We start from the raw sequence: 25289 nt of genomic DNA on the forward strand, positions 1-25289 counted from the left end.
AACGGCTATTGACCTGGACCTAGTCCCACTTGCCACGATCGCACATTAGGCAAGGTACGCAAAAGCTGTATATAAATATAGATTATAATATACGGATAAATATAGATTTTAATATACGTATAGATATAGATCACGATATACGTATAGATATAGATTATAATATACGTATAAATATAGATTATAATATGCGTCCAAATATATATCGTTGCTGTGTATCCGTACGGAGTAGCGTTTTCCTCGAGTTTGAGTTTTTCTGTTAGTATTGTAGCTTTTGCGGACCTTGCCTAATGTGCGACTGTACCCACTCCACGTTCGGAAGCTAGCATACAGGTTCTATTACCAAAATAGAACAGAACAACTCTATTGTCTGAGTACTAGCTATACATAACGAGAGGCTACTCCGGAGCCAAACGAGTACTAGCCACTCCAGTAAACGCCTTGATATCCTCAAGGACATACTCGATCGGGGTAACATAGGTATTATTCTCCTTGTCTGTCTGTCTAGGAACAAGTCCAGTGAACAAAATCCCCACGAACAGACCATTCTGGTTATAAACCGCAGCGCCAGAGTCCCCCAGTAAGCCAAAATGCTTCCCGTCTTTGCCATAGACAACGTGTTCCATGCTGGGTGGTACATTGAGGTGCTTGTCGTTGGCATACTTGGTCATCGCGCGGAACTCCCTGTAGACCCCGACAGTAGGGCCCGTCACTGCGCCGACTTTGAAGGCCAAGTCCCAGGACAGAAACTCTTCCACAGGAGGTCCTCGGGTGTCGAGACGGAGTCGCCCATCTGGACCGCAGCCAGCATTCTCAGGGGTGTCTCCAATCCCCGGCCATGTGTCAAGTGAAGGGAGGACATTGGAACTTGGCCGACTGGGGTGGACTTCAACCAACGCCCAGTCTATCCTGCTATTGTTCCCAGAGCGACGCAGATATCCTGAAGCCGCCCATATCTTCCCCGAAATATATTGCCCATTGTCAAAAAACACCGTTTTTGCAGTATGGATCTCTCTCAACAATTGGACTTGGGTACTGGCCCCACGTGCCTCGCCGCGTTCGATGCGCTCTTCGAGACTGACCAAAGTCCCATTATGCCTCCTTCGTGACGGGTGTTCTATGAAAACCGAGGGTGACTGGAAAGGTTTGAGACCTTCGCGGTCTGCTCTAAGTGCAGGGCTGTCTGGGCCAATGAGCTCAACCCCGCCGCCGCCGTCTCCTACGACCAGCGCTCCCAAGGCGGGACGGACCACATGGTAGTTGGTGAGCGCTAGCCGTTTCCACTCGGAATTCGCGTGTGTCTTGATGTCGACGAAGCAGCCAAGGGTCCCAACCCCAGCGTGGCGCCTCTCTCCCAGACGGTCCCGTAGATACAGGACGGACCCGATGTCTGCACCTAGAGCGACCCCCAAGTGTAAGGCTCCCGTTCCTTCAAATTAAGCACAGTGGGTCCTGATGGTTGTAGTCGCCCGATTACGTTGCGCTCGCATGTGTTGTGCTCGAGATGGACTCGGAGATCGGCTCGAAAGCTGTGGACGTAGCCCTCGATGCGCTCCAGAACGGGACCCCATTCGTCCTCAGGAAAGTCATAATCCACAGCAATGTAAACTGTCATAGGATTCTGATCGCTGCTCTGAGAAAGGTACCCGAGCCTGCAGAGGTATATAGTCCTCATGAAGTCGAGCGAGCGAGAGTCCGACTGCAGTATCGTGTAATACCTTGGGCGAGTACAGGCCATTGAGAGGCCAGGTATGGCTGGTTGCGAATGACGCCCATGTACATGGGCCACGCAATTTGCGTGGCAATCATCTCAATTTCAAAAGTGGTGCTTAGTTGGCCGCGGGAGACCATCTCGTCAGCCATGATTTTGGATTTTATGACGACCTTATCCCAGATCCCCGAGGACTGTTCGTTCCACTCGGCCGTGATCAAAACCGTGGGGCGCTCCGTGTCTGGGTTTCCGGGGATCATTCTGGAGACAACTTCGATGTGCGCGTTGTCGTCATCTTCATCTTCATCGTCATAAACGTCCCATCCGAAATCGATGAACTCCTCGCTCTCCGGGGCCTTTGGTGGCCTGGGGACGCTGTATTCCCTCATAATATCGCCTATGCGCTCCTTGATTGTCTGGATTGTCGCTTCCCCAAACGATGGCTTTAGATTTATGTTTTGTAGGGGAAGAGATCGGACCGGCGGTGCACCGGCACGGTATCTGGTGCAGGAAGCGCCAAAAACCCCTAAAGCGCTCTCATCTGACGAGGTCTCTCTTTGGCGGCGTGATCGCCTCGAGCTTCCGGAGCTCAATGGTGACGATAGAAATGCGAGGCCATTTTGGCCGGTTTGGTGCTTTTGGCTGGTACCGTGGTGTAGAGGTGATCAAATGTCTTGACTTTAAGTACAGTGAGAAGGGAAAGTGAGAGAAGAATGATAAGTGACGGGAGGGCTCCCAGTTGGCTCAGATATATAGATATATATTCTAGCCAAGTGTAATAATGTTTTAGGTTTGTGTCCCACACATCTTATCTTGTGTAGGTTTGTGACTCCGTGTGTATACGTATCCGCATATATACGGTCAAATATTGAGCAAGATCCATAAAAGCTATAATAATAAAAACCCTCTAACTCAAGGAAAACGCTATATAATAACGATATATATATATATATATATATATACCTATATTATCATCTATATTTAGGCATGTATTATAATCTATATTTGTGTATGCATTATAATCTATATTTATACGTATATTATAATCATTTAACAAGACTAGATACACGGAGGAGAGTGAAGAGGTATAACGAGGCACGTTATCGGCAATATAGCAGCGATATTGCAGTTATATGGCATAAGGTGACTGTGTTGATCTCTGAAGAATATCAAGTCTTGACGGGAAGGACTGGTCTTATAAGTCCCTATCATGTGGCCCCTCCTTGGCCCATTACACGGGAATTCGTGCCTCGAAAGTAGGTCGACGCGATCTCGTCTCTTCTGCCTCTAACAAGTTAATAGCAACCGTTGCAGTCAAAGGCAGCAATAGCCCACATAAAAATAGACAGGGAAGATACAGTCTGCTATTTGATATATAGATAGTAGCAGCGCTCATAGCAGCGCTTGTAGTAAGAGATGGCATATAATTGATTATATCTGTGATATGTGGAAATATACATCACGGTGCGGCGATGCGGCGATTTTCCATCATTGCAGCTTTTGCGGACCTTGCCTAATGTGCGGGCATACATAGAGTTTGTGACCTTCGTGTACATTTGTACTTCCGAGTGGGTTTGTGACTTCGTGTATGCGTTTGCCTGCGTGTATGTTTGTATTTGGGTGTAGGTATTCCATTGAGTCTCGATTTTTCTTGCCTCACCATGGTGTATCCAGACCAGCTCGAATAAGGAGGAGATGCTGGGTATGATGGCTCGTATGCTCAAGATAGCCAGCTGCTATTATGTTGATTGCTCCGTCTCGATTGCCCCCTCTGTCTTCTGTGCCTGTGTTATCAATCCCGTCTCATTGCTACCCACCCCACATCTCTAAGCTATCCGTGAACTGCGATGAACCATTTACTTGACTAATTGGCTTGCATGTTGGCGCCAGCCCAAACAGAATAATAAAGCGTGTATCAGACGTTGGAGGCCCAGAGCTAGTAATGGGTGTCACAGGCGCTCGCAGCAGCACGTCCTAGCAGTTGTGGGCGGTTGTGGGCGGTTATGGTCGGTGGTTGGCTGCTGTAACTCGTAGCCGCTGGTGGTTGATGCATCCCTTTCCGTTGGCGACATTAGCATCGCTGGCAACGGCCAACAGCCAGGCCAGCCAGCCAACCACCACCTTGATCCCACCAGTTGACTACAGTAGGTCTACCAGTCAGAACAGAACATATCCACCACCATCGTAGGAAACCTTGAGGCTTTATTGCTGCTTCGACAGCTCAGCCCCCTTCCAATCTAGTCTTCACAATCGCCTGTAACCCCTATAGGGGTTGGTTGTTGTCCTAGACTCCTCGTTCGCTCCCAGGGCAGACAGCGCTAGGAAACTGGATGGTCCCATTGGGCCGTCCCCACTTTCACTTGCCACACCAATAACCACCCAGGTCCAGCTGGTAGGACAACCTACCTGAAAGCCTCCCAGAGAGATCCCCTGGTCGCCTGTCAACCACCATTGGAACCCAGTCAACCCCGTGGACTTCGTACTTGCTCCCCGGCCTTATCGTCGGAACCCTCGTGGCCTAACTTCTTGTTTGGCACCGTAGTAATAGGACTTTGCTCTCGCTGCTGTCGCTCCATTGGCCCCCTCACTCCCTGCCAAAACTTCCAAAAGGAGAACTCATTCGTCTCCCTTGTGCCAAATCGATTCCCCTTGCTGGCCTTCTTGACACGCAGCTTGGCAGCCTTGAAACTCGCACACAGCGCCCCTCGCCTCGGTTCCACCATCCCGCCAGAACCAGACCCTCCCACCCTTCCGTTTCACCGTCATTCCTCGCCTTGCCACGGCCAGCCCCGATCTTTCTCGACTTCCACCAAATCGCTCCCCAGCCCACTGCCCGCCTAAACCCCCCGACGTCGCGACGGAACCTCCCCCAGACATTCTCCCCCCTTACCACGAATCGCCGGGCCTCTTTTCCTTCTTTTCCTTTTTCAAAGCACCACAATCATGGCCCAGCCTGGAGTCCAGTCTTTGAAGGCACGCCCACCCGCCTCAATGGCCGCTCCTTGGAAAAGCGACATGTGCTGACCGCTCCTGCAGTGCGTGGTGACCGGCGACGGTGCCGTTGGCAAGGTCCGTCATTGAACAACATCCGAGTACACGTAGACCACCCACCCACTGACATCGTTCGTAGACATGCCTGCTCATCTCCTACACGACCAATGCCTTTCCCGGCGAATACATCCCCACAGTGTCAGTACCCTCCCCGACGCCACCCCTCGATCGTGCGAACTCTAAAAACTGACAACCCCTGGCCGTTGCAGCTTCGATAACTACTCGGCGAGTGTTATGGTCGATGGCAAGCCCATCAGCCTCGGTTTGTGGGATACCGCCGGTCAAGAAGATTACGACCGCCTGAGACCACTATCCTACCCCCAGACGGACGTCTTTCTTATCTGCTTCTCCATCGTCAGCCCGCCGTCGTTCGACAACGTCAAGGCCAAGGTATCATCATCCTCCAACCCTGTTGCACCATCTCCGTGACACGCGTTGACAATGTCGACTTCTAGTGGTTCCCCGAGATCGACCACCATGCGCCGAATATCCCCATTATCCTGGTCGGCACCAAGCTCGACCTTCGCGAAGATCCCGCCACCCTAGACTCCCTCCGGCAAATGCGCATGGAACCCGTCTCGTACGAGCAGGCTCTGGCCTGTGCCAAGGAGATTAAGGCCTACAAGTACCTCGAGTGTTCCGCCCTCACCCAGCGCAACCTCAAGAGCGTTTTCGACGAGGCGATCCGGTTAGCTCCCAGTCCCCAAGCCTCCTACCAATATATATATATATATATATAAGCTCCCAAATCTAACCACTTTTTGAATCCAGCGCCGTCCTCAACCCCCGCCCTCAGCAGTCGAACAGGAAGCGCGGCAAGTGCTCGATCCTGTAAACTCGCCACGACGATCAGGCGGCATGCGGCATGGACCCCCCGAACGCCAGCTTGGACACGAAGGGTCGATTTATCCAAGACGATTATACCCTAGACGATATTGTTGACACCACGCGGAATTTTGATGAAAGATGCCGAAACTAGACCTGGCGGGCGGATGAGAACAAGACGCCCCCCCCCCCTAATGTTACGCCTACGGAAGTAGTCGAGGGTTTCCAAGCCACGCCGCCTTTAATGCCGAAACTCCAACTTCTTCCGCTGCAACGGTGATCTGCCCTCCGGCTTCTGCTCTGGGATAAGGTAGCTGGGAGGTTGGGTTCTTTTTTGCTGGGATGGATGAAGAGGGTCTATATCCAAGGGGAGAGGGAGGTGTAAAGAAGTGGACTATCTTGTTGTCATTTTCTCTCTTTTTACGCTTGCTTGTTATTTTTTTACATGGGTTTGCAAGATTCATGAGTTTGCTGCTCGTTGGCGTCTGGCAATGGAATTTTGCATCTCCTTGTCTTTCTCTCTCTACCCCCCTAGGCTAAAAGATATCCTAGACTTTGTTCTCCTCGCCTTGTTATATCCTGTAGATATACATGGATGGCACCTTTCGTCGTCGTCTTGTTCAACTTCGACTAATAGCCCCAGAAACAATGAATCACAGCCGTAGATTACTTCCATCCGAGGTTCAACATCCGTCCAATTCCTTAGGGGGTATCTCATCTCTATATGATGCAAAGCAAAGCCTCTGCTCTTTTCTCTATGCCATTCACAGCTGTACCAAAGATAAATAACCATTCCACATCACGCGTGTTGACCCAAAAAAATGCCACTGAAAACTAAGGCGGCTCAATTAACCCATTCCAGGGACACGGCCCCTGCGACTAGGATGGATGTTATCCTCCATGTTGGACTGGGCCTCCTGCTGTTTCGACTCCGTCTTAGTTGTCTTCTCCTTCTCAATACGCTTGGCGCGGTTCTCGTCGAGCTTGATGTTCTTCTCACGAATCTTGTTCTGTCGCTGCTTCGTCTTGCCGCCTCCGCCAGCGCTGTTCCATGTCATGTCAGCATAGAATTTCTAAAAATCAAAGATGCATATCAAGCAGGGTACGTACGTCAGTTCGACATTGATCCGTCGAGGGGCGGACACGCCGTCATTGAACATGGAGTGGTGGAACTTATCCAGACACGTCCTCTGGTGCCACACCTTGCCGAACTCGACAAAGGCGATGCCGCGGCATGGGTTGTCGTCGTCCTTGTTCTTGAGGCAGCGCACCGCAATGGGCGACAGCGACGCGAAGTGGGCCGAGATGGTCGTCGCCGTCGCGCTGAAGGGCAGGTTGCCCACAAAGACAATATGTCGGTCGGCCTTGGTGGCCGTGGTGGCGTCGAGGTCAATGGGGCTCTCCTCGCCGTTGGTTGCCTCCTTAGCCTTGCTCTCCTTCTCCTTCTCCTTCTTGTCCTTCTTCTTATCCTTCTTCTCCTTCTTCTTATCCTTCTTGTCCTTGTCGGTACCGTTCACAGCCTTGGCCTTGGCCTCAGGTTCGGGAGCGACGGGGGCTTCGGCCTGCTCCTCGGGAGCCTCATCCTCTTCGGGGAGGTTCAGCAGGTCCTTGCGCTTCTCCTTCTTCTCTTTCCTGCTCTCCTTCTTGTCCTTCTTCTTATCCTTCTTGTCCTTCTTATCCTTCTTGCTCTTCTTCACCGCGGTGGTGTCGTCCTCCTGGTCTCCGTCACGCTTCCGCTTCTTCGCAGGGACTTCGGCCACAACGTCGACCGGGCTCTCGTCGACCTCGGCGGCCTCTCTTGCGCGTTTGCTCTTCATTTTCAGGGTTTGTGCTGAAAAATTCACCTAGAAATTAACTTGGGTGGGAAAAGAGGCTGGTTGTTGTGGTGATGCGTGGAGGAGAGCACTCAATTCAACTTTTTTTTTTCTTGCCAGCAGATTTTGCCGAGTTTTTGGGGGCGCCCAAGTCCCTGAAGTCTCCACCCAACACCCACTTTCATGCGGGGGAGGGGCCTCACCGTCTCATGTCTCAACCAGGTACAAATGCTAGCATGGAATTAACTTGGGCCAAGCCCAAAAAAGTATGAGGAATGCCATTTTTCAACTCTTGCTTTGGCGAAAGTCTAGATAGTGGCTTCTATTATTAACTTCATAAGCCCTAGAAAATCCACCATAATCTATGCTCATCTATGACCATTTCTTCTTGCAAAAAGGACTCCTATAACCGAACCATGCCTCTCCCTGATCTGAATATGATGCATCTGGAACCATCCCTTTATCCTTTCTCTACCACAGTAGCAGTGTTTCCTAGTTGATAGCGCCTATTGCGGTTTGAGGTATCGCGAGGGGCTCCGGATTCATCAGAGGTGGGTGCGAGAAGCAACTCCCATGGGGCAAATTTGAGCGAGGCGATCTACTTGAAGCCGACCCAGAGACATCACTTTGCCTGCAGATTATACTACCGGTTGATGCAGGTAGGCCTTGCCGGCTCAACATCTGTAGTGAGCTGGTGAGCCTTGTGAGCCTGGTGAGAACGAAATGTTGGCATCCAATGGGTATCTAGTAGAACAGCAGGGCAAACGGCTTCTCCTCGTCTGCGTAGCGCTCCTTGAACTCTTTCAGTGAGAGGAATTGGGCGAGCGGTATCATGGTGTCCTTCATATCCATGACTCCCCGCTTCTTCTGGTCGATATGGGAAGCATCAACAATGAGCCTCTGGAGATTATCCAGACCCAAGGCGCCTACCAACGGTCAGCATATGCATTCTTTGCGCCTGATAACAGAGATTCATATTCTCCTCACCATTTTCAATCAGCTCCTTCAATCTTGCGGGAGTGCCAACGCCAACGCCAGCCTTCTTGTTCTTCAGAAAGCTGACCTGCTCATCGACCTTCATGTGCTTTGCAAACTGCGATAAGTCAGCAGCTGGCACCATACAGTTCTATTAAAGGGACACCTACCAGCTTCGCGACCGCATTGTCCTTTCCCTGGAATTTTCGCACAGCCCTTGAAGTAGTCAGCATAGATTGAAGGATTAAGCCAGGGGTCATTCTCACCTAACGACATCTGCGGCTCTCAGGCCAGCCCCTGCCACGATGAGTGTGTGAGGGGATCCCTTCTTAGCCGGAGGCTTCCTCAGGCTCTCCTTGTCCTCGGTAAACTTCTCAATAAAGTCAGCGAGGTTAGACAGCGTTCTCGGCGACTCCCATGAGCAGGTGTCTTTGATGCAGCCAGCTGCGGTAAAGAGTCAGCAAAAATTGACAATCACTAAGCCAAGAAGAGACTGCTGATTGGTTCTGTCTTACCGGAAACTGTGAGATCCGAAAGCTCTACAGGGCTGAGGTCGGTTCCGAAGCGAGTCGTCTTCTGGGCCAGGTAGTCGGCAAGCAGCTGGTTGTCCATGCGAGAAAACAGCGTGTTGACGCTGAGTTCCGTGTCGAGAAGGTCATCCTCCTCGGAATTTTGCTTCTTCTTTTTCTTGGCCTTCTTGGCCGGAGGCACATCGCCCTCGGCCGCCCGTTTCTTGGTATTAGACATACTTGGCTCCTTTGATCACAAGACTGTCCTGGTACTTGTGTCGATGTAAGAAAACTTAGCTCTGAGAACTGAGATGGTGGGAATCTGGCGGGAAGCCAGTGCACGGCTCCCAACCAATCATGTGGCCCATTGGCCAATCACTTCGACCCACCTACCAGATCCAATGCCTGGACAAGAAACGGGCTTCATTCTTGCTCCCTGTCTTCACTCGTCGATATATACTTGTACAATGCTACACCTAACCTGCTATCCTCAACTGCTAGCTCTCAGCTTATACCTGATGAATAAGGGGATATAAATTGTGTTCCAGATATTTTCCAGCCTCAAATGTGCCCATGATCTAGATAATAGTGTTGGAATTAAACCCACAAGTTCCAGCGTTTCGATGCCCGTATGAGTTCGTTCTCATCTTCCCAGAAAGACTCACTGTATTCCCAGTCATAACAGACTACACGGGGGATAAATTCAGTCTTCCAAATTACAAAAGAGATTCAATAAAACAACAGCCCGTCCAATGATAGCCCGTTCTTCCAATGCCCAAACTCCGATACGTCCCGTGACCAAGTGCCAAAATCGAGTTGCTTAGAAGATACTGTTGACAATATTGCTACCAATCGTCGCACCAGCACCAAAGATGGCCGCGTTGCCCATCTTCTTTCCGAACTTCTTGCCGTACTGCTGTGCCTTGCTCGGCTCCTCCGTCTTGTCGCCCTCGGCAACAGCCATGGGCGGCACGTTCGAGTCGTACGGGTTCTGCTGCTGCGGGGGCCCGCCAGCCTGCTGCTGCTGCTGCTGGGCAGGGTACCCATACTGCGGGACCGGGGCCTTCTCCTGGTGCTCGACGAGCACGTAGTTGCGGGGGAAGATGCCCTCGCGGCCGGTGCGATCGTTCTGGCCCATCCACCAGTCCTCGTTCATGTACTCGTGCACCGAGATCTTGTCGTCCTTCTCAAAGGAGACGTCGCGGGCGTCGGACGCCTCGTAGCGGTACAGCGCCCGGGCTTGCGCGATGACGGGCTTGCCGGTCTTGCGGGTGGGCAGGTTGGGCGGCGGGGTGTCCTCGTACGAGGGAGGGGCCGGCGACTTGGACTTGTTGACGTCGAGGTTGGCAAAGGCCTGGGTAGGGGGCGAGGTCGGCCCGCTGGTCGGGTTGGGGGTGCGGATCGGGGTTGCGTTGCTAGACGTCGCGGTGCGAAGGGGTCCAGAGAGGGGGGACTCCTCGGGGAGGGCTGAGTGGATGTTGTCGTAGACGGTCTCGTCGATAACGCCCCTCTCGAGAAGGTTCTCCAGCTCCTGCAAGATGGTCAGTTGGGCCATACCTTACGCCGGACCTTTGGCGGCCGGACTCACATTCTTGATGTTGCGGAGCGACCGATTGGCCTCCATGATGGTCTGGCGGTCGGCGGATACCATGATGGCGACTAGCCGTCAGGGCTGCGGTTGTTGTCTCAGCGAGGGGAGGGACTGCGTGGGATGATGGGTTCCTGAGGTCAACCCCGGAGGAAAGAAGTTGAGATGTGTGCTGTAGTAAAATGAGAGAATGCGACAAGAATGCAGGCGATTGCAGGCGATGGGATGACAGGCTGGACCTAGACCCAAAGCCTTCTCGGAACATTGGGGCAGTGCACCACCGTACTCTATGCACTGTTTGTCGCCCCGCCGCACGTCTCGGATCCCCGAGAGTCCACGCACGCATGCGGCCAAGAGCCTCGTCTCACTGGGCGCTGGTGGCGTGAACGTTCACAAGTCGGAAAAGCGGCATGCACATCATGATGATCTTGCACATCAAGGGCACTCCAAATTATTAGTAGTTGTGGTGGTATTTTATTCAAATTCTTTTTTCACATAAAATCTAAGTACGCCGATATCCCCCAATCTACTGGCAAAACTGGCTCTCCTTGACAGTGTACAGGTCAACATACTCGTCCACGGTCATAGACTCCAGCTTCTTGGGGTCCTGGCTGAGCTCGACGAGCTCCTGGACGCGGCTCTCGCTAAGGTGAGGGGTGAGATGGCGCTTGTACTTGGCGAGAATGACGGGCTTAGCCTCGTCGCGGCGCAGGCGGTGGCCGAGAGGAGCCTCAACAGCAACCTCATCCAGGACGGTGCCGTCGTTGAGCTCGACGGTGAGAGCGTTGGAGATGGTGCGCAGGGCAGGGTCATGGTAGTCTTTGGTGTACTGGGGGTCCTCAACGCACTTGATCTTCTGGCGCAGGGACTCGACGAGAGGGGAGGTGGCAGCCTCGCCGCCATCGGTGTAGTCGGTAGCCTCAAGGCGGCCGAAGACGAGCATGGTGGCGCACATGTACTGGATGCAGTGGTCACGGTCGGCAAAGTTGTCCATGGGCTTGAACTGCTTGTCGATGATGCGGATGCAGGCCTCGTGCGTGCGGCAAGTGATGCCCTTGATATCGGCGGCCGACTTGCCCATGGCCTTGAGCTGGTGGTGGATGCGCTCCGAGGCCTCGACAGCGGTCTGGGAGTGGAACTCGGCTGGGAGGGTTTGTCAGAAAAAGGGCATATTTCCTCTAGGCTCGTGGAATTCTACTTACCAGGGTAGGAGACCTTGAAGAGGACGTTCTCCATGACGTAGCTGCCGTAGGGGCGCTGGAACTCGAACTTCTTGCCCTTGAAGAGGACATCGTAGAAGCCCCAGACGGGAGCGGACAGGACGGTGGGGACACCCTGCTCGCCCTTGAGGACCTTGAGGGCCAGGTTGACGGCACGCTGGCAAGCGTCACCGGCAGCCCAGGACTTGCGGGACATGGTGTTGGGGGAGTGGCGGTAGGTACGCAGACTCTGGCCATCAACCCAGGCCTGGGTGACGGCATCGGCGATGCCCTTCTCGTTCAGGCCGAGCATCTTGGAGACGACGGCGGTGCTGGCAACCTTGACGAGGACAACATGGTCCAGACCGACCTTGTTGTAGGAGTTGAGCAGGGCCAGGCAGCCCTGGATCTCGTGGGCCTTGATCATGCCCTCAAGGACATCCTTGACGGTGAAGACCTTGCCTCCAGCCAGGTTGCCTCCGGCCTTGTTGGTGCGGTTGATCCAGTCAGCGACAGCGAGGATGGCGCCGAGGTTGTCGGAGGGGTGACCCCACTCAGCAGCGAGCCAGCAGTCGTTGAAGTCGAGCCAGCGGATCATGGCACCAATGTTGAAGGCGCCGTTGACCGGGTCGAGCACATAGTTGGTTCCGGGAACCCTGGTGCCGTTGGGCACGATGGTGCCGGGGACAGTAGGTCCCAGCAGCTTAGAGCACTCCTTGAACCTCAGACCCTCGAGACCGCAGCCGAGAGTGTCGAGGAGAATCCATCGCGCAGTGTCAAACTATTGTTGAGGTCAGGCGTCAGCGTTGCCGCGGTTAAGAAGAGCTGGACGAAGCGCGGGGTAACGGCGCGAACGCTGGCGGGCGCAGAAACACCGAGCAAAAAAAGGGGTTACTTACGGCGAGCTCAGAGTCAATTGGCTTGTTGGCGACATAGTCGGCAATGTCCTTGATCTCAGGATCGTACTCTCGCGGGGCGGAAGGCATGGCGGGCGCTCCAGATTTCCTGGCGACTGATGTTGAGAAGTTGGAGTGTGATGATGGAGTCGAGCTGGCACGGGCAACACCGAAGGAGGCCGAGCGAGCTGCAGATGCCAGAGGGGCTGCACCGATGCGGGCTGTGCGCAGCTGCTTGGACGCTGTGCGCAGGCTGCGATTGACGGCAGACATGTTTCTCTCGACAGCTGGGGGGTAGCAGTGAGTCGGGAGGAGATTGGGGAGGTCAAAGAGGAGGATAGTTGTTGCGCACGACAACGCAAACTTTATGTTTGTTGTCTGGCCACAGGAGAGCTATTTCACCGACGGTCAGGGGGATATGGTTTGCCGCCGCATGCCGCAGGCTATCCTCGGTTATCAGAATGTGGGAACCCCAACCCCCAAGCCCAGCTCCCAACGACGACCCCAGACTGCCCCTCAGGCCTCACCAGCTCCAGCGAGTCAGCGTCTGGTGGGGGGCAAACGCTCAGGGGATCCTTCGCGATAGGCTTTCCCAGCTTGGCTGGCAATTCACCAGTTGCCGAGCTTGTCGGCTTTGCTCGTTCACCGATCGGCGCCGACCTCTTTTTTCCATTGCGGCATTGGATTGACGAGGCTGTGCGTTGCATGCGTTGCATTGATATCAATTGAGCTTCATCCAATCTCTCGTTCACCATGGGAATGCTAGAATGCCATATGTCCACGACCCCTCGATGTTTCAAATTACTAACATCCCAGGCATCCGTGTGCCCGGCTATCCACGGGACACACCACAGAGGGCATTAAACCTGGAAAACTAGGGTCAATTGATCAATTTCTGTTAATACTGTAATGTATGGTAAGCGGACCACCATACGAAGTAGTGTGAAGTTTTTCTTTGGTAGATTAGTAGTTGTTCGATGGTAACGCAATAATGGCTGCTTGACATGGTGCAGGAATGCCCGGGGGGTCCAGGGTAGGCCATATGGCATTGGGTGAAGATTGCCAATTGGAGGCACTAACCAAGAGTAGCTCCCAGCTCAGCGAGTTCTTACAGAAGAAAATATGTAAATGAAGCAGCAACAAACAAAGTGCAGCCTAGACAGAAATTCAAAGAGGGGCAGTATGGGACTTGTGTTCACATTCTTTGGCGGTAAGTCGAGCTGCTGCCCCGAATTCCAATTGGAGAATCCTAGGGATTCCGCACCAATACTGTTAGAACGCGCCTGGATGGCCACCTCCGGTCAGAGGCTATTATTCGAGGTGTTAGCGCAGAGTGTACCTAGTTTGGACGCATATTGCGTACGTCCCCGCGAGGATTGGCTGGAGGACTTGTGGCTGTACGATTACACTAGGCCCGAGGACAAACTTATTGGTTGTAAACGGGTCGAGGCCTTCGGATGCGTGTTGAAGTTGGGCTGTAATATCGCATCTGCGAAGAAGAAGAAACTCTGCATCGAATCGACCCACATAAACACCACATGGCAAGCATTGTCCAGTTAATGCTAGTATACTAGCATGATGCTGCGCATACCCGTCCCGCAGATGGGCTAACCAGTTCAGTAATCGGATCTGGGATGGGGGCCCTAATGCCCCTTGACGGTCCAGGGGACGACCGTTAGAACTTGCTGGCGCGGCTTCGCATTCCAATTGGCCGATCTTGAATGCCGGGCTCTCGTGGAGAGGATAGAAGTAGATCGTAGTATCAAGTAACCTCTGGTGTTTGAAGAAAGATACATTGTGGTCTCCAGTAGTTTTAGACCTTCAGATGATGAGTGTTATATGAGTAATGGCGTACCTAAAGGCCTGTGTGGATTATATGGACAGCAATAGCAGCCAGGAAGGCGGATCATCGCCAAGATACGAAGATATATATACGTACTACTAATATATGTCACCATTTTCGGGAGTGCTTCCGGGTGGTCGATGGAGGGGGCAACTAGACAGGGCCACGACAAAGTATTTGTACATGGTGGCCTTGAGTCGCAAGTATTTCCGTGGAGTTATATTCCAGATGCAGTATCCGTGCTTCTTTCCACTCTGTGCCGTCCGACAATGGGCGGCGTTCCCAGTGATGGACGGGAGCGGTCAAGGATTCGGACATCGGAACCGTGAGTTGCCGGGTCACACACGTACATACTCGTAGTAATACTCGTACTAGCGGCGGGAGCAACAAGATCCGGTATTACCTTAGCCCCCTCTCGTGTTCAGCCTCACTGGGATAACGGATCTTGACCCATCAACGACGGTGAGGCGTCAAAGGAACCCCGAAAAGTGACGCTGTATATAATAGGACCATGTAACCAAGGACTGTGATCCCGCACCCCGTGACGTATATAGTAGATCCTGGGGTACCCAGTACGTGGTTATTACTGGCCCTGTTGGATTTGGTGTCTGGCATCATGGTGAGACAGACGAAGGGCGATTGTTTTGCAGCTTGCGGGTTCTGGGGGAAGGCACCTTGCAAATATGTCCAATGCCGTCAATACCGCATGGACTCGGTGGTTGATGGAGAAGGCGCAAGCTGTCAGTTGCGGAATCCCTTGTTCGGGTCGTTCCTGACGTACAGGTTGGGCGCAGGGGTGTGTGGGGCTGAGGGCGTGGTGAGTGATCCAGGGGCTAGCCCGGCCCGGAATTAGCGCTCGTATAGCGCTCTTTTGATTGGTTCGATCTCCAGATACACTTATACCTAGTAGGGGTCCTCTGGATCGGAGAGATGTGGTAGGTACGTACAAATCGTGATACGACTCCGCCTTCTCATCACCAACTTGGTTCACGCCAAAGTCGTGTCGCTTGGGCCTCCTCATTGCCTAGTCCGTACCACCAGGGCGTTTCTATAACGTCGACGTAGCCCTTGTTAACGCCGCAATGGAACTCATGTGGGCACACAGCCCTGACCGGGCTTGCCAGAGCTCTCTGTGCCCTTCAATTACTCTTGTCCCCCGGTCAGGGATTCAAACTTGGAATCTGCAAGCTCTGTGGTGAGGACTACTAGGTCTACGAATACGGCCACCACGGAATTCCTCTTGTCTCTTGTCTCCAACTCATATCACATATCTACTTGTTATCTTCTCGAATCTTCAAGGTTGCTGGCCCCCCCGTCATCTTGGATGCGGCTACCTATATAAGCACTCCCTTCATGCCGCTCACCCCGATTTGCGTCCCTCCGACGAGACTTTCAGATCGCGCCGCATCAGCTCCATCAGAGAGGTCTTGGACTATTGCTTGATCATTGGGTACTAGCCCATGTATCATTACGAGTACTTGGGACATTTCGCCTCACTCAAGCAGCCGTTGCCGCCGATTACGGTCCACGTTGCTTCTTCACCTTTTGCTTCTGTCGTCGAGTCTTTTCAGCTATACTAAGTAATATAGCTCGTTTCGCAGAGCTTGCCTTTATATTTTTCAATGGTGGGCTCTGGACTAGTTTTCTGAACTGTCTTGTTCTTAATTAAGGCCCACGAATCTTCAGCTCCCGGAGCAAGCCAACGATATTTAGTTTACGCGGAACCTCGCGAAAAAGGCCAAGTCTCCTTTCGATATCCACCTTGGCAGTCGTCATTCTTTATTGGCACCTCCCTAGTTTCACTACCTGATCGAGGACACACCATCACTATGGCCGGAGGCAAACTGTTAGTCTATCTGCTCCGGCGTGATCTCAGAGTATCCGACAACCCGATTCTTCACCACCTGGCCACATCCACGGCCCATGGGTACACCCACCTCCTCCCCGTCTTTATCTTCCCTTCGAATCAAATCGAAATCTCGGGCTTTCTGAAGGAAGGACAGGAATCGCCGTATCCTTCGGCCGTGAGCCAGGTCGGCAAATTCTGGCGCTGCGGACCCCACAGGGCCAAATTCCTTGCACAGGCGGTTTGGGACGTTAAACAGACGCTGGAGAGCTTGGAGAGTGGACTCCTTGTTCGAGTAGGGTCACCTGGCGATGTCCTACAGCATCTCATTACCGGTCTCAAGGGCCAAGGCCTCATCGTGGATGGTGTCTGGATGACGGAGGAGAGTTCCTACGAGGAGCAGCACGACCAGGACTCTATCGCCTCTATCTGCTCTTCCAACGATATTAGCTTCAAGCTGTGGTCAGACGAGAAGTACTTTATAGACGAGTAAGTCTGTTAAATCGCACCCGTCATGTTCAGTGATACTAACACACTAAGTCGGGATACTGGTTTAGAAAAACCTTCAGAACTCCCAGATGTGTTTACGAGTTATCGGAAGTCGCAGGAGCCACTTCGCGAACGACCACGCCCCGTTCTTCTCCGGCCCCAGCAGTCAGCACTACCCAAGTTCCTGGATGTACAGTCGATACCACCGCAAGATTCACCATTCCTGGAGGCCTCAAGCATCGAAGACCTCGAGGCAAGGCTACTCGCGCCACTGGGCGACCTAATCCCCAATCCTCCACAGTACCCCGAAAATACTGCCTCGGCTCATCCTTTTCGCGGCGGTGAAAGCAGTGCCTGGGATCGGCTGAACCATCTCATCAAATCTGGGGCCATGACGACGTATAATGAAACACGTAATGGACTTATGGGCTTGGATTATAGCACGAAGCTATCCGCGTTTCTGGCCCTCGGCTGCGTGTCTGCCCGCCAGATTCACAAAGAGCTCCTAGACTTCGAAAATGGGACTAACCAGGCGTATGAAGCTGGCGAGGGGTACGGGGAAGGAGAGAATGAGGGTACACGATCGGTGCGGTTCGAGCTCCTCTGGCGCGACTACATGAGACTTTGTATGCAGAAGTTCGGTCGCAAACTGTTTCGACTCACCGGATCCCGCGACGGCGCATCCTACACCAAGGAGTGGAAAACGGCAGACAAGTCTGTCGCTAAGCCGGGCCAAAAGCCATCGGCTGAAGATATCGGAAAGATCGTGGAGAGATTCCTGGCGGGGATAACGGGGATGGGCCTCATCGATGCCTCACAGCGGGAGCTGTTCCACACTGGGTACACGTCCAACAGGGCCCGGCAGAACGTTGCTAGTTTCTTTTCCAAGCACATGGGAATCGACTGGCGTTATGGGGCAGAGTGGTACGAGATGATGCTGACCGACTATGATCCCTCCTCTAACTGGGGGAATTGGCAGTATGTTGCTGGCATCGGCAACGACCCTCGCGGAGACGCCCGAATCTTCAACCCAGTTAAGCAGGCGTTCGACTACGACAAGGATGGCAGCTATGTGCGCGCGTGGGTTCCTGAGGCTCGGGGGCTTGAGAAGCTGGAGAACGTCTTCCAACCCTGCACGGCTAGTCAGGAGGACCTAGAGAAGTGCGGGATTGCCAACCATGTCATGGTCACTGATCCCATCAAGAGAATCGAGTTCCTGGTGGACAGGAAGCCCAAGGCGCCCCGAAAGACATTCTCTCGACGTCGCGGCCATGGCAGAGGCGGTCGACGCGGTGGAGGGGCCGTGCAGGATACTAATGGATCCAGTGAGCCTACCTCTAGAGGCCCTGGCTCATCGCAACCGACATCCGAGGGAAAAAGGGAAGGAGATGGACAGAAGTCACAGCAGGCACAGCAGCCCCCCGTGGCTAGCAGTCAGACACAGCGGCGCCCAATGCACAGTGGCCCCGGGGCCATGCCTCACAAGGGAATGATGAATCTGAACGGTTTCGTTCCTCACAACTTCCCTCCTCCTGGGACCTATGATCCCCGCCATTTTGGCGATGGCCACTGGTTCAGTCCCTCTTGGATCCCGACCAGGGGTAGAGGATATGGTGGCGGGTATCGGGGAAGGGGAGGACGCAGAGGCAACTCTAACAATTACAACAATCGAGGTGGATTTGGAGGCGCGCAGTATAATACAGGATACCCCCCTGGGCCGGCCTACTTTGGCCCTCAGAATATGGGCCCGACGGTGTAGAGCATAGGAGCTGGCTCCCGTTGCGGGAGGGAGTTAAGAATCTCAGTAGCCTGTCGAGGCGGAGTATTGCCGTGGGGATACATGGTGAGCTTTGGGAGTAGAGGGTATTCCCATTCCCTGTCAGAGGATGGCAGGATGGTTCCGGGTTGGAGGGGGGGAAGGGAGGGCTGTTCAAAGGTGGAATAAGGTGTATTGCGTGAGATGGACGAGGTTGGGAATGTGAGTAGGAATTCACTGCCAAGCAGGGTTCAACAAGGGTCACAGCAACATATAATGTCGGTTCAACATTTTTTAATACTTACCTTCCGTTTCCCAAGTTTTCTTCAACAACAACCTGGGTGTTCTGCAACAATTCTCCGCGATCAATTAAGAGAAGTCACTTCAAGGGTGTCGACAGAGCGAGATGGATACAAATTCAGATTACGCATCTGTACTGTACATGTCTAGGCACCGTATTTCTTGTCCTTGTCCGAGACAAAAAAGTCCTTGCCCGTGGTCTCCTTGTACTTGTCACGGATAAAGTCGGAGATGGCCTCGTCCTTGGCCTGCTCAGCGGCGCTCTCGTTGCTCTGGTCGCCCTGGCCAAGGACTTTGTCCTGGAACATGTCGACGGCTGATGATATCTTGGTCAGAAGAGAGAGACGAGAGATTATGGGAACTTGTGTCCCCCCGAGGGGGAGACTCACCCTTGTCAAGGGCGTCCTCGTTCTTCTCGCCCTGCTTGCCGCCTCCAGCAGCGTTGTTGACCTTGTCCATGAAGCCACCGCTGCTTTCCTCCTTCTTGTCGGATGACTGCTTGTCGCTGTCGCCGCCGGTGACCTTGTTGATAAAGTCCATGTTGTAGAGGTACTACTAATAGTATAATATGCTGTAGTTGGGATAACGGAATGTGGGGGGAATATGCGGGATACAAATGTGAGGAGAAGGCGGAGGGCAGGATGGTGTTATTTAAGCTAGCATAACCGGTAGTGGTACTAGCATCGAGCTGCCAGGCTGTAGATCACGTCCATCGTCATGCTTGGTTCGTAACATTGGGGGCAATCATGCGATACTGCGGGGGTTGGCGTATTATGACGGGCTCAAACTGGATCTGTGAATCGTGAGGGTCAGGGAGGGCCAATCTCACTCTGGCTTGGCGGGCTAGAACTAGGGATCACCAGCTGTCAGTGGGCTGTGGTGGTGCATATTCAGCTGGGCCGGGATCATGGTGCTCCGATGGAAGTGGTCAAGGTGGCTAGCCACACACTACTACTAGGTAGTAGTATTGGGGCTTTGAAAGGAGGCACAATGACGAAGTAACTAGAGGGACAAGGAGGGGACAGGGGCGGGTCTGGATCACGGATGGTGGGGGATTTTACCCAGACTGCCTATTGCTTAAATGTGCTCGCTGGTGACGTCTGTTCCAGGTGGCGGGGTATTTTATGCAGTGCCTTACCTCATCGAAGGGAGCTGCTGCCTTTCCTTCGTAGCGCAGTGGGAGGAGGAGTATTACCTTGGGTACAGCACTGATCGACCTGCCAACTTGTTTTGCTGACGACCAACCTGGTCTTTTTCTATCCAACATATGAGTGATTGGGTAGGTGCAAATTCATACTATGAATTTGCAAAGTAGATCCTGAATACCTTGAAAATTCCAATCGTAGGCCTGAACCTGATGAGTCGTCGGTGGGGCTTGGCCGTTTGACTCATCAAGCAACTGGAGGCGTGCAAACCAGTTCTTTGACCTCCATACAAAACCTCGAGCTCCAAGCTCCAACGACCACACTCTCTACAAGCCATACCAGTCGCCATCACCAGCCTAACATTCCGCAAATCTACCAATACCTCTCCCTGTCATGGCGAAACCCCAAGAAGACCTCCTACGAAGGCCCCTCTACAGTGCGCAATCCCGCCGCCCAAAATCACCGACCTATTCGCGCTGACAATAGCTCTTAGTCTACGATCTCCCCCTAAACATCCTCGACAGTCTAGCCGCTAAACCAGATGACGGGACCGTCTCAATCATAAACGAAGACGACTCGCCGTCCTCGAAAGACACGAGCCCCAGCGCATCCTCTGACAACCTCGTTGGCTCCCAGAGCTGTTCCCTCTGCGCGCAGACCTTCACCTCCCTGGAGGACCAGCGGAGCCATCAGAAATCCGATCTCCACAGCTACAATCTCAAACAAAAGCTTCGCGGCCGGAAGCCCGTCTCAGAGATTGAGTTTGAGAAGCTCATCGTTGACCTGGACGAGTCTCTCTCTGGCTCAGACTCGGACGACTCGGAGGACGAAGAGGATGAGGGGAGACAAGAGTCTACTTTGACAGCGCTGCTGAGGAGGCAGGCGAGACTGGCTAACAAGAACAGTAATACGGGAGACGGCAACGAAGATGGAGCAGACGGGGAAGAGAGCCTAAGACGGAAGAATCGCGGCAAGGCGCCACTGCTCTGGTTCACCTCACCTCTCCTGCCAGAGAATAACTACTTTGGCATGTACCGGGCCATTCTCACCGAAGAGCAGCAGCGACAGGGTGAACTGGTTGATGTGTTGAGGAAAAAGCAGCTGGAACCCATTTCGATGCCCAAGCCCGCCAAGGATGGGACCTTGCCTCAGGTCGCCTACAAAGGACCGCACATCTTCCTTTGCATGATCGGAGGCGGTCACTTCGCCGCTATGGTTGTTTCATTGGCGCCGCGTCCCGGCAAGGGAGGCACCACGACCATGAACCGGGAGGCCACGGTGCTAGCGCACAAGACGTTTCACCGCTACACGACGAGGCGGAAGCAGGGAGGCTCGCAGTCGGCAAATGACAATGCCAAAGGCAACGCCCATTCGGCCGGCTCTGACCTGCGTCGGTACAATGAGCAGGCACTGATACAGGACGTGCGAGCGGTGCTCGAGGACTGGAAGGGCCTCATCGACACGTCGGAACTACTCTTCGTCCGCGCGACGGGTCCTGCCAACAGGAGGACACTATTTGGCCCTTACGATGGCCAGGTCTTGCGGAGCAATGACCCGAGATTGCGGGGCTTTCCGTTCAGCACAAGGCGGGCCACGCAGAACGAGCTCATGAGGTCCTTCATCGAGCTCACTCGCCTCAAGGTTCGCGAGATTGATCCTGCAAAGGAGCCTGCAAAGGACACCGACCAGCCGCCCACGGCTGCGAAGCACATAAGCCAGAAACCCGCCAAGCCCAAACTCAGTGAAGAGGAAGAGACGGCTCTACTCCATACCTCACAGATACAGGCATTCATCCGACGCTCCAAGCTTCCAAGCCTACTCTCCTATCTCAAGAATAACAACCTGAGCCCCGACTTTGAGTTCCAGCCTCCGGAGCAGAGCCACCACGCACCAAGGCCGCTGCACCTCGCGGCCTCGCACAACTCCGCGCCTCTTGTTCTGGGGCTACTGACCCGAGCCGGAGCTGATCCTCAGATCCGGAGCCAGGAGGGCAAGACCGCGTTCGAGCTCGCGGGGGATCGCTCAACAAGAGACGCATTTCGTGTTGCGCGTTCCGAGCTGGGTGAGGACAAGTGGCCCTGGGACAAGGCTAATGTCCCTCCACCCATGAGTAAGGCCGAGGCGGATGGCAGGGACGAGCGGGAGAAGAAGGAAGCCAGCCAGAAGGAGGCAGAGCGGCGAAAGGCCGAGGAGGAGAGGTTGCGCTCACAAGAGCCAACACTGGCCGAGACCAGAAAGGCCAAGGCCAACGCTCTGGCAGCGGGGTTGACAAAGACACCGCAGGAACGGAGGGAAGAGGAAGCACGTGGGCTTACACCGGAGATGAGGATGAGGCTCGATCGAGAAAGGCGAGCACGGGCGGCCGAGGCGAGGCTGAAGAAGATGCAAGGAGGTGGGTGAGCAACTGTTCACACTACGATATCGACTGGCCACTATCGATTTGTCTCCAATATAACGAGGCGGATGCCAAGTGACGCTGGGAAATACCCCGTCCGCCACATAATACCCCATTGAACTACGTCGTAATTACACAGGAGTTGCCTGTTCTGGCTCACTGCTGCAATGTCAGGCCATCTCCCCCACTGCCTGTGGTATCCGGGCCGAGCCGCTTCTGCTAACGGGAGTGGGATGTCTGTGGCATCCACAACGGTCGGATGGGTCATGGACTTTGGTACATCGGAAACTTGCGGAGATTCGCTAACCGGGATGCCTCTTCAACACTGGATACATGTCAATCAATCCTACGCAGATTTGCGCACATTCTCTGCTGTCACTCGCCCCTCTTTCTAGTAATACGGGAAACACACTCCCACGAATCTGTGATAGAGGTTGATGCGAATATTGTCGATTCTCAAACACTCAACTGGGGCATTTTCTCGGCCAACTTCTTCACACCATTACCATACTCATGTCTGACCTCAAAGTTGGACCAGTCTTTGAAGCCGTCCTTGCACGCGTCACTGTAGGCGGGGATACCGCCCAGGTAGAGGAGCTGCTCCTTCTTCTTGCCAGGGATGTTGGTGCCCAGGTACCACGAGGTGTCGTTGAGCCGGAAGAGCAGCATGTCACTGATGCCCTGGCACACATCCTTCCAGGATTCCTCAGCCCCCCGCCGCGGCTCGATGGTGCGGATATGCTCGTCGCGCAGCTTGACCAGAAAGTCTGCTATAATGTCCACCTGACACTCGATGAAGATGGGTCCGTTGGTAAAGGCCGTGGGGGCTGGAAAGGGGCGTGTCAGCACTCGGGAATCAACAAATCAACAAGCAAAGAGGACAGTCACGCTCTATCTCACCTTGAGGCCCGTAAATCATAAACATGTTGGGGCACCCGCCGGCTAGGATGCCCAGATACGACCACACGCCGTCCTTCCACCTCTCCTTCATGTCGATGCCGTCTTTACCCCTGAGTCCCATGCTCGTCAGAGAGCCGGTCATGTTGTCATAACCCGTCGCCATGACCACAATGTCATGCTTCCGCTCCGCGCCGTCCTCGGTCAAGATGCCCCCCTCGGTGAACTCGCGGATCGGGGTCTTCTTCAGCCCCACGATATCAACATTGTCGCGGTCGAGGCACTCGTAGTAGTCCTGCTCCAGGCTGCTTCGCTTGGTGCCGAACGGGAAGGGCGGCTCGTCCGGCACGACAACCTCCCGCTTGGCCGGGTCGCGCACACGCTGGCGCACCTTGGCAGCCCAGAAGTCGTACAACGCCCTGCTCGTGCCCTCGTCGGCCAGCACGTCGGCGTAGTTGCCCGCCTGGAAGGCGAACCCGCCGCGCGCCCACAGCTCCTCCCAGAAGCGCTGCCGCTCCGCGTGCCCAACCTGCGAGGCGACCAGGGGCTGCGCGTCGCACGCGATGCCCGAGGCCGCCTCCCGCGCGAGCCCGAACAGGCCCCGGTACAGGCCCTTCGCGGCGCGCCCCTCGAGCGGGCTGATGTCGCGCTGGCCCATGGGCAGCGCAATGTTGGGGTTGCGGATGTAGACGGCCAGGTTGGCCGCCGACTTGGAGATCTCCTGGACCAGCTGGACGCCCGTGGCGCCGGCGCCGATGATGGCCACGTTCTTGCCCCTGAAGTCGACCTCGGAGGCCGTGGGCCACGACGACGAGTGGAGCACCCGGCCCTGGTAGGCGCCCAGGTTGGGAAAGTCGGGCTCGTAGGCCTTGTGGGAGCTGCCGGTGGCCGGGAGGAACCACCTGCAGGTGGCCGTCTGGCCAGTGGACGTGGAGATGGTCCAGCGGGCAGTTTTCTCGTCGAATGTGGCGCCGTTGACGATGGCCCCGTAGCTGACGTCGCGGGACAGGCCGAGGACATTGTCGACATGGCGGAAGTAGGCCTTGATCTCGTCGTGGCCGGGGAAGCGCTGGGACCACTGCCAGTCACGGTAGACCTCGGGGATGGTGAACTGGTAGAAGGGCACCTCGGAGTCGACGCGGGCACCGGGGTAGCTGTTCCAGTGCCACACGCCGCCCAGGGCCGTCCCGGCCTCGAAGAGGTGTGTTGAGAAGCCCAGTTTGCGGAGCTTCCAGAGGGCGTAGCAGCCGCCGAAACCACCGCCGATGACAATGGCATCGTAATGAGGGGGTTCATGATCGCCGTTGGGCATGTTGCTGCCCTGGGACCCCATTGTGGTGCGGGTGGACTGAGGGTGTATCGACCGACGAGAGGAGGTTGGTTGGGGCTCTGGAAAGCACTTTCACCAATACACCCGCAGAACACGATCTAATTCTGGGTTCATACGAGCTAGTACAGCCTTAAGATTACCGGAGAGTTAAACAAGCACAATATATCTATTCCTCGTGGCTCAGGGGTCGAGTGTCACGCAGATGTTCCCCCCCATGACGAGCTTAGCCGAGGGACTACTAGTATCCATCCACACCGCACATTGCAGTCGCAACTGGTAGGGGATAGGAATATCGAGTCCATTGTTCCCCTCGTACACTTGGCCATATACGTTCATTGACCGCCGGCAGATCCAAGAATCCAGAAATCCTGGCATTGATGTCCCCCACCTCGACGCGCGAGTGGCCCAAGTCGCAGTGCTGGCATGGGCACCAATTCCCATTTCCCCACAAAAGGAGGGGTTTGGACGATGAACCCAGGGCTTTGGCGACCGACATTTGCGATCGGCAGTCAATACAACGATGGGATACGCTCAAGCATACGTTGCGGGGGGGCTTGCGGACCCTCGCGGACCCAGGCTGATGAACCTTTAGATGATAGGAGGTGGAGTTGTTGGAGGCTTGGAGGTACGTACTATGTAGTAATCGGTTGCACGAGTCATGCTCAGTCGCCCATTGCACATGGGCGTTGTCGATACTCGTTGTCGATACTCGTTGTCGTTTAT

The 25289-nt window shown here is 54.3% G+C and overlaps 9 protein-coding genes across 9 annotated transcripts; 3 read left to right on the forward strand and 6 right to left on the reverse strand.

Annotated features, from left to right (window-relative positions):
* Positions 1 to 4993: 4993 nt before the first annotated feature.
* RAC1A (P-loop containing nucleoside triphosphate hydrolase protein) lies at positions 4994 to 5594 on the forward strand (the record flags this gene model as incomplete). Its single annotated transcript, XM_083194769.1, has 3 exons — positions 4994 to 5149; positions 5215 to 5447; positions 5531 to 5594. The coding sequence occupies 3 exons, from the start codon at positions 4994 to 4996 to the stop codon at positions 5592 to 5594; spliced, it is 453 nt and encodes a 150-aa protein (XP_083049682.1).
* Positions 5595 to 6432: 838 nt separating this feature from the next.
* ACO1O0_005348 (uncharacterized protein) lies at positions 6433 to 7401 on the reverse strand (the record flags this gene model as incomplete). Its single annotated transcript, XM_083194770.1, has 2 exons — positions 6433 to 6628; positions 6695 to 7401. 2 exons carry the CDS (start codon positions 7399 to 7401, stop codon positions 6433 to 6435), a joined length of 903 nt encoding a protein of 300 aa, XP_083049683.1.
* Positions 7402 to 8142: 741 nt separating this feature from the next.
* cms1 (U3-containing 90S pre-ribosomal complex subunit-domain containing protein) lies at positions 8143 to 9120 on the reverse strand (the record flags this gene model as incomplete). Its single annotated transcript, XM_083194771.1, has 5 exons — positions 8143 to 8324; positions 8386 to 8491; positions 8544 to 8589; positions 8640 to 8817; positions 8889 to 9120. 5 exons carry the CDS (start codon positions 9118 to 9120, stop codon positions 8143 to 8145), a joined length of 744 nt encoding a protein of 247 aa, XP_083049684.1.
* Positions 9121 to 9702: 582 nt separating this feature from the next.
* Positions 9703 to 10533, reverse strand: PIN3 (SH3 domain-containing protein; the record flags this gene model as incomplete). Its single annotated transcript, XM_083194772.1, has 2 exons — positions 9703 to 10413; positions 10471 to 10533. The coding sequence occupies 2 exons, from the start codon at positions 10531 to 10533 to the stop codon at positions 9703 to 9705; spliced, it is 774 nt and encodes a 257-aa protein (XP_083049685.1).
* Positions 10534 to 10996: 463 nt separating this feature from the next.
* PDH1 lies at positions 10997 to 12655 on the reverse strand (the record flags this gene model as incomplete). The annotated part of the gene is made up of 3 exons (XM_083194773.1): positions 10997 to 11613; positions 11673 to 12450; positions 12569 to 12655. The coding sequence occupies 3 exons, from the start codon at positions 12653 to 12655 to the stop codon at positions 10997 to 10999; spliced, it is 1482 nt and encodes a 493-aa protein (XP_083049686.1).
* A 3582-nt stretch (positions 12656 to 16237) lies between these two features.
* Positions 16238 to 18502, forward strand: ACO1O0_005352 (DASH-cryptochrome; the record flags this gene model as incomplete). Its single annotated transcript, XM_083194774.1, has 2 exons — positions 16238 to 16743; positions 16795 to 18502. 2 exons carry the CDS (start codon positions 16238 to 16240, stop codon positions 18500 to 18502), a joined length of 2214 nt encoding a protein of 737 aa, XP_083049687.1.
* Positions 18503 to 18945: 443 nt separating this feature from the next.
* On the reverse strand, positions 18946 to 19339 carry ACO1O0_005353 (uncharacterized protein; the record flags this gene model as incomplete). Its single annotated transcript, XM_083194775.1, has 2 exons — positions 18946 to 19115; positions 19189 to 19339. 2 exons carry the CDS (start codon positions 19337 to 19339, stop codon positions 18946 to 18948), a joined length of 321 nt encoding a protein of 106 aa, XP_083049688.1.
* A 998-nt stretch (positions 19340 to 20337) lies between these two features.
* Positions 20338 to 22344, forward strand: ACO1O0_005354 (uncharacterized protein; the record flags this gene model as incomplete). Its single annotated transcript, XM_083194776.1, has 2 exons — positions 20338 to 20380; positions 20438 to 22344. 2 exons carry the CDS (start codon positions 20338 to 20340, stop codon positions 22342 to 22344), a joined length of 1950 nt encoding a protein of 649 aa, XP_083049689.1.
* Positions 22345 to 22795: 451 nt separating this feature from the next.
* Positions 22796 to 24569, reverse strand: ACO1O0_005355 (flavin-containing monooxygenase; the record flags this gene model as incomplete). Its single annotated transcript, XM_083194777.1, has 2 exons — positions 22796 to 23166; positions 23240 to 24569. 2 exons carry the CDS (start codon positions 24567 to 24569, stop codon positions 22796 to 22798), a joined length of 1701 nt encoding a protein of 566 aa, XP_083049690.1.
* Positions 24570 to 25289: the final 720 nt, after the last annotated feature.

Source organism: Amphichorda felina (genome assembly GCF_050947745.1).
Source record: "Amphichorda felina strain 45539 chromosome Unknown scaffold_5, whole genome shotgun sequence".
In the NCBI taxonomy this organism is placed as follows: Eukaryota; Fungi; Ascomycota; class Sordariomycetes; order Hypocreales; family Bionectriaceae; genus Amphichorda; species Amphichorda felina.